This window comes from Camelina sativa, chromosome 11, assembly GCF_030686135.1.
Source record: "Camelina sativa cultivar CO46 ecotype springtype chromosome 11, ASM3068613v1".
Taxonomy (NCBI): domain Eukaryota; kingdom Viridiplantae; phylum Streptophyta; class Magnoliopsida; order Brassicales; family Brassicaceae; genus Camelina; species Camelina sativa.
This window is the reverse complement of record NC_141890.1, coordinates 36,007,708-36,015,179: the sequence shown is the minus strand read 5'-3', so window position 1 is coordinate 36,015,179 and position 7,472 is coordinate 36,007,708. Positions and strand designations below refer to the sequence as shown.

Here is a 7,472-nt window from a genome sequence, read left to right as displayed (position 1 = left end):
ACCCGAGATTCCCGATTTAATCAGATTCCGAAATTATTCGGTTTTATTTTTGGTTTAGGTTGGTATGTCGCGGATGCCAATTCCTGCACCGATAGGTAGTTATGTTCTGATTCTTTTTGTCGAAAATAATCATCTAATCATTTGATATTTACGTAATTAGAACAACTAATTCTTAAGACCTGTAGAGTTCAATGTCCTGTGTGTGATTTGGAAAAAAATAACCGTAGAGAGACATACAAGAATTTCTTTCTTTTTTTTTTTTTTTCTTTTTAAAAGCCAAGCTAAAATCATTACAAAACGAGAATTTTATTGCCGGTCGAAGAAAAAATTAAGACCAATTAACAAAAGAGCTTCTATGTAACATTTGTTATTTGTATTATCAACGACTTATTTGATGCTTCCATGTGCAAGTCAGTCTCCTTGCTCAATGTCGTTTGGTGTGTAAGAAGCTATAACAAAATGTGGTATATGACTATATGAGAATGTATACAATTTCATAGTGTGATGGGTTGGTCTCCTTCAAGCTCTGATATAACAATTAAGGAGTCACCCATTTCGAGAGAGAGAGGTTCATTCTTTGGAAGCGGATTGATCATCTGCAACCACAGGAAAAACAAAATTATCAACGTTAGTGAAGAGGAAGAAGAGGTTAGCGTATGTTGCAGGGTAATAAAACACTCACCTTTTTACCGCCTTTTATGTAGCCTATAGCGACTTCTCTCCTCAGCCAAGCTCGCTCTGAGAGCTCGGTGAATGAAGGGTTCTCGCCCTTTTTCATGTACAGCTCAATGTCCTGAAGAGTGTCGAAGCAAACACAAGATTTTTAGACCGAAATTAAATGTTACTGACAAAAAGATTTGAAGGAAGACACTAGTTTTCTTTTTTAAACCTTAACGTATATCTCATCACCATCTGCGTTTAAAATATCCTTCCACACCTCGTTCAATTCGCTGTTTTCAGCAACTGATTATATAGAAAAGAGTGTTACTATTGTTCGGATTATAAATTTATAGGTACATAAACAAGAAACAAAAATTTGAATAGATGGAATGTAACCTTGTGCTGTAACAAGACTCATTACTTCCTCTGCTGCTATGAAAGTTAGGGATGGCTTCAGCACTGTTATCTGTATGATTTTAAGTAATGTTTCAGCAACTTAACCATAAGGAAGCTAACAAGAAAAAACATAGAAAAGCCTTTCAATACCTGCTTGCCGAGATTTGAGTCGACGATTTCAGAGGCTAGATTATGTACCTAAGGAAACAACATAAATAAACAACTTTTAGCTATTCAATGTGGTTTTGGATTCAATGAAAATTTAGTAAATTACCTTTACTCCAAGCTTGTTGCAGATGCTTTCAGCGAGGAGAAGAGAATAAGCAGATTGTTTGTCTGCTCTAGATGGATCTAAAACACATTCAGACTTATATGTTAGTGTTATCATTATTGCAAAAGACGAAATCAAAGAGAAAATAGTCGCAAATGCTTACCTCCAAGAAGCCAGTCTCGATCTGATATTACTAGGATGGTCAGAGGAATAGCTTTGCCTTTTTTATATTTACTTTGCATACGCATTATAGTTTGCTTTAATGTATCGTAATTCAGAGGATTCCCAACCTGCGGAAGATTGAAAAACATCAATACAGAAGCTGTTTTTGTTCAAAGCCACTGAAAATGAAATTTACCTTATGTGAAACTTGGATGTTCTTGATTTTCACTGAACCCATACTATCGTCCACTCTTCTTCTATCCTCTAATGGTACATCTGATAATATTTCCTGTGTACATACAATTATTAGTAACTCATTATGAGAGAGCCAACCAGAGAATGATAATGGTACTATATGATCATACCAATGAACTGCCTGGACCAAGATAGTTATCAAACTCCTCGATCATATGCACAACATCTCCACGCCAACCAAGTAATAGTATAGATTCTTTGGGTCCTTTGATGGAATCTGATCCCTTTGATAAGGACTTACGAGGACGCGTTATTATCTTCGCTAGCCGAGATCTTTTTTTCTCAAAAACTTGCTTTCGAGTATCAGTCGGAGCTACTGTAATGTTCTCAAGTTTCATGTCTGTATATAAAAGTTGCTTCTTTTTCCAATTGAGAGGTGCAATAAACAATAGTTTGTCGGTTTCCATGAGCTCTTCTTCATCATTTGGATGGAAATTTACTTTCCCATCTCGTAAAAGGCCACACACCACAACCTGAAAGGAATACATATAGAGAATGAAATGCGGGACAACGATTAAAAGGTACTGGTTCGAAGAACGAAAAAAACATTCTCCCAAGAGTCAATCCTACCTCTTGAAACCCCAGTCTTAATTGTCTATACTTCGTCCCAACTAGATTCGGGAAGCAGCAAAGATTAAATACATTTTCTGCAACGAGTAGACTTGGTATTAATTTTTATACAAACATAATAAAAACATATGATAAAAATTCTAAACAGATAGCAGTCATGTAAGATGAAAGCACACAGTACTTGAGTAATTCAGTAGGTGCCTGTAGATCTTTATCAGGTCCTTTTGGCGTGAGCATTGGACAAACAATTTCGACGTAACATTTTCAACTGGCTCCACTTTCAATCCCGAAATGGACTTGAGAAGATCATACGTATTAGGGCTTGATACCTGCATACATTTCCAGAAGCAAGAAAGGAAAAAAGATCAGAGTTACAAACAAGAAAACCCTTACTGCACAGCCTTTAGTTACCTAATTTACCTCTACAATGGTTGGGATAGATTCCATCTTTTGAATAGGCTGAAGGGCTAATACAGAAAGAAATGCGTCTGTATCAACTTCATACCTGAAACAAATGTTTTAGCTTAAATGATTCCTCTTTTACAGAGTATTAAGATTCCATATTTTTTACCACTAGCATTCCAGTTTTCTGACAGGTTGAAGAACATTTATTTTTCTTTGGATTCACTGAGAACCAAAGTGAGTAATGAAGAACAAAGTACAGAAACAAACTAAGAGTAATGATTTATTATCAATGAGTTAGTTCAAGAGAACTCTGAACTCTCTACCCCGAAGTCCTCAAACCACCCAAATACTTTATACACATAACTCTCTTATACATATCCCAATTTTTAAGCTAGCTTAGTAAAGATATTTATATACTACGGGAAAGCAAACATGAAAGAGTTACGACACTAAAAGCGATACTACTCAAATATCCATTGGAACTTCTCAGTTTCCATAATCATCTTCCTCAAAGCTGATACACATATACTTTCTAAGAGAGTTGAATTTTTCTTACCTATCACCTTTCGTTGGTAGTATGATAATAGCACGCGCCATAGAGGCGGCAGCCCTCTCAAATGATTTCGTCATGTTAAGACTACAACTGCACTGGTAGAAGCATGAAATCAGCACTGTAAATGTATGCAAACCAAACAGAACATTAATTGATATGGCATGAACCTAAGCAGTATTTCAGATTCACTTCCGCTAATTAGAAGCGCATCAACCACTTTACCTCTTTGTAAGGATGTCAATATGATTAAAATCTTTGGAGTACGCCTCAGCTAGCTTGTCCATCTGCTTCCTTGGAGTATCAGACATGAGCAGAAGTCTCTGCTTCCTGGAAGCATGTAACAGATAAAAGTAATTATCCAAGTCAACATAAGCGGAGAAAAAAATTGTAAGATATATGGAGAGACTAAAATACCTAGTTGTGGCAGTACCTAAGCGGACAGCATGCTCATGATAACTGTTCAGTTGCTTTAGTATGAAAGGTAGATGACTGTTTATTCCACAAATGATGATATGATCAGCTTCTAGGACTTGCATCTGTGCCCCTTCCCTCAGTTTCGTCATATTATACTGCCCAGACAAAGCGATTAGGAACCTGTACCAATTAACATTCATTTCGCACCAGCAGTGTTTATCTCAAGAACTTACTCGAAATTGTTCTGTCATTGTGCTTAAAAGCCGAGAGTAAAACAATATTCCCCAAATGGCTAGGACAAATCCAATGACTCTTTCAATGCGTGTCTTTTGCTGCAGTTTTCAGTAAACAAATAGGTAGGCATTTAGTTGCAGGAACTCCATAAAAATATTGTGAGGCTTGAAAGTTGTAATCGATCTGGAATAAATATCTTTGAATTGGTGAAGAAGCAAATCATGACCTTCAGATGAGTAGAAGAGGAAATGAGGCATGCCCAGGCCTCCCAGAGGCAGTCTTCTAAGGGTAGGTCTTTCCTTCACAACAAAAAGGAAATAGCAGTGGAAATTCATAAGATAAGAGTTTAAGTCCATTTACAAGGGTCTTCATCAGACTAAAACAAAAGATTGTGTTTTATCTTCCATTTATAAAGCTTCAGAAAAACTGATCATATGTAATCACACTAAGACGATCTTGAGAAGGCTTTAAATCGATAAGCTAAGTTAAACAAAGCTGTGTTACCTGAATTTGAAAAATAGGAGTCCCCCAATGAAAACAAATGATACACATGCTATCATGAGCGCCACAAGGAACCTAAAATAGCCATGAGAAGTGATCGGAAAGGATGTCATTGTCATAAAGAAAAATATAATATACGACATATGAACAGTTCTAATGTCAAGGACAGTGGCACTTAAAATAAAAATACTGAGCATGAATTACATATGTGAAGGAGAAGTAAACTCATACTTAGGAGATCCTCAACCTCAAACCCATGTCCTCACTATTGGAAGACGAAAGATTTAAGTCAGATTTCTACACTATTTACATGTTTTATCCTTTTAAATTTAGTGAATCATCCTAGCAATTCTGACACTTTCCAATATTAAACATCCAATACTACCAGTTGCTTCTGTAATTGGTAACACTATCATACAGAAATAAAAGAAACACAATCAGCATATTGGGTTTAGGACATACGTGCCAATGTTCTTCTCGAGCTGAATATTGAACAGGTAAAGAAACCTTGAAAGACCCCATTTGATATCGTAAAAAGAAGGAACGGGGACGTCCAACTTGAGAGGAGTAGGTAGAGAGTTCGATGCACACGCAAACGGCAAGCCAGCCCCCACTGAGTTCTGAACGAGGCGGGGAAGCTGTTGACATATCTTTTGCGCTACTCTGAACACTGCATACACTGGGATGCATCCTATCACAAGTTTATAAGGAAGACTCTGCAGATTAAGAAGATTCTATATCATAAGCATACAAAATATTTCATCTCAATAACTAAACATGAAAGACAAGAGACACAATGAGCTGAGATTCATCTTTCAAACCGAGAACAGTTGTATATAAGATATCAGAATAATTATTTTGCAAGCTATTCGTCTGAGTTTTGCACAGGACATGACCCTAATTAAAAAAAAAAAATAAAGATACAGAAGATGAAACTGGAGATTGTATTACGTTCACCTTATGAAATTTGGAATTGAAGTCAATCAGGTTGACACTAAACGGCTCTGTGTCTCCTGCCCTTTGAGATTTGACTTTAAAGGTCTCTGTAGTAGCAGTGAAATTTGAGGAAGAACATGACTAATGAGAGACAATAAATAAAAGAGTTGCATAAAAAGTTTTGGAAACTGACAAATCCAGCTTTACTCCTCACCTCTGCATCTAAAAGACTCAATCCCACCTAAAGGCGGAGAGTGTAAACTCAAGCTCCTGCAAACAAAACAAAAAAAAAAAAAAAAAAAGATAAAACATCAATCAGTCAAATACCCAATGAGCCTTAAAACCTTACAAAACCCAGATTCAAAAGTTCCATTACAAGTCTTGAACAAAAAATTAAGAACCGAGGTCTTCATTTTCCTAATCAAAAGTTCGCTACATTTATTACCGCAAACAAAACCCAAACGAGAAACACTCAGAAATCAGATTGTTTTCAGAAATTCGAATAAGTAGCTAGTACCTGTTAAAAGAGGCGAATTGATCTCGTCGCAAAGCTTGTGAAGGTAGTATCAATGGCTTCCAGCTGCTAAATAACTGAACAGCCACCATATTTTTTTTTTTTATAATCTTTTTGCACCTTCTCCTTCCTTTTATATTTTTCGTTCTCGCTTTGGTGATGAATATATATACGAAATTATGATTTTTATTTTTTTTTAGAATTTGTAAAAAAAAATCCGAGGGAAATGCGTATTTTTAATTAAAGTCAAGTTTTGTTGTTGTTTTTTTTTTTTTTTTTTGTTAATGTTTTGGACACAGTTTGTTAAGAAACAAAAAGAAAAACATTTCATTTAAAAAGTTTTGGTGAGAATTTATCATTGCATATAACTAGATTTGAATCTAATGATAACATAAAAAAAAAAAAAAAGTAAAAATCGGTACTATCTAAAACAAAAAGTTTGTTCGTTTTCTTGTCGCTAGTGATAAAAACCAACGATAACGAGCAAACATTGTTTTTTTGCTTTTCGATCGTTCAACTATCAATCAAATCGTTATTTTTGTTAGCAACTGATTATAAAACGCAAAGCAATAATTATTAAAACGTTGTTTTATATTTGAGAAAAAAAAAAACAAAAAAAAATTCATCTATTTATTTCTAATTCTAAAATTTTAATCTCCAGCTCTATCAATCTCTTCCACCGATATTTGTATCTCCTTAAACTATAAGAAAACGATAGGTCCAAAGTAACACATAAACAACCGAATTCATGTGAGATGAAATATGTCACGAATTTATATAGATAAGACATTTTTAACATATTGAATATTATTTAGTTTCATATTACATATGATTTTTCTTTGTAACAAACTTAATGATAGTTTTTTACTTTTTTTCTATAAGCATAATGTCATTTAGTTAAAAATGGTAGCGTGATTGGACAAACATGTCCAGTCCAAATCACTTCCAAAGTAGAACGATTTGTAATCCTCTTTGGTCATCCTCTTACCATGCATGACTCGTCTCGGTTTCAAAGTCATTCTTAACTCAATACATTTAGGATTTGTATACATGGAGATACTTCTTTAAAAATCGTTTTGGTAAGTCAACTAGTCATTGTTTTCTTAATTGTTACTTTAGGTCCCTACTTTTAACTTTTAAGTATTAAAGAATGACTAGTTTTTTTAATATTGACGCTCTCGTAGTATTTTAGTTTATGGTTAAAACCATACTCAGTTTCTTATTCACAACTTGAATAAAACAATCTTGTACATCTCTTTAGAGAACGTGCTTCACAAAATTTGAAACCAACCAGCACGTAATAGTAACTAATCTTCAATTTATATATATTTTGTATTTATATAAATTAGGTACGAGATTGAGAAGAGGAAGAAGTGGAGAAAAGCACGTGGGCGTACACACAATGTGAATCTCAATGGATACCTCAAATGTTCGGTTATCATTACCAATTTTATCACGCTTTCAATTTTGGCTTCATCACTCTCGATCGTTTACTTACTTTTTTTGTCTTTTTTTTTCTTTCTTTCTTCTTCCACTCACTTTCTCGTTTTCATATACATTTTGGAAGAGGAAATAACGTATACTAATGATACAGATATTTT

The 7,472-nt window shown here is 34.6% G+C and overlaps 1 protein-coding gene across 4 annotated transcripts; it reads right to left on the bottom strand.

Moving 5' to 3' along the window:
• Positions 1–290: 290 nt before the first annotated feature.
• Positions 291–6,327, bottom strand: LOC104725084 (putative ion channel POLLUX-like 2). 4 transcript variants are annotated; one of them, XM_010443690.3, is made up of 22 exons: positions 5,875–6,327; positions 5,572–5,627; positions 5,379–5,464; positions 4,884–5,137; positions 4,425–4,496; positions 4,147–4,219; positions 3,920–4,018; positions 3,687–3,841; positions 3,495–3,599; positions 3,276–3,362; positions 2,735–2,819; positions 2,496–2,643; positions 2,315–2,391; positions 1,855–2,217; positions 1,686–1,778; positions 1,491–1,617; positions 1,331–1,407; positions 1,207–1,254; positions 1,057–1,126; positions 890–963; positions 683–793; positions 291–596 (listed from the first exon to the last, which is right to left on the bottom strand). In XM_010443690.3, the coding sequence occupies exons 1-22, from the start codon at positions 5,961–5,963 to the stop codon at positions 495–497; spliced, it is 2,451 nt and encodes an 816-aa protein (XP_010441992.1). In that variant the 5' UTR covers positions 5,964–6,327; the 3' UTR covers positions 291–494. The 4 variants fall into 4 exon arrangements, with proteins under 4 accessions (XP_010441992.1, XP_087332278.1, XP_087332279.1 ...); XM_087476152.1 differs by having other exon boundaries at positions 3,276–3,367; positions 5,875–6,044; XM_087476153.1 differs by having other exon boundaries at positions 3,276–3,390; positions 5,875–6,032.
• Positions 6,328–7,472: the final 1,145 nt, after the last annotated feature.

Excerpts from the sequence above, each read along its gene's own strand:
- LOC104725084 (XM_010443690.3), bottom strand. The coding sequence starts at position 5,963 with ATGGTGGCTGTTCAGTTATTTAGCAGCTGGAAGCCATTGATACTACCT. Across the intron at positions 4,019-4,146 it reads CCTCTTCTACTCATCTGAAG|CAAAAGACACGCATTGAAAG; the intron begins GTCATGATTTGC and ends TGAAAACTGCAG. Across the intron at positions 1,618-1,685 it reads ACATCCAAGTTTCACATAAG|GTTGGGAATCCTCTGAATTA; the intron begins GTAAATTTCATT and ends AATCTTCCGCAG.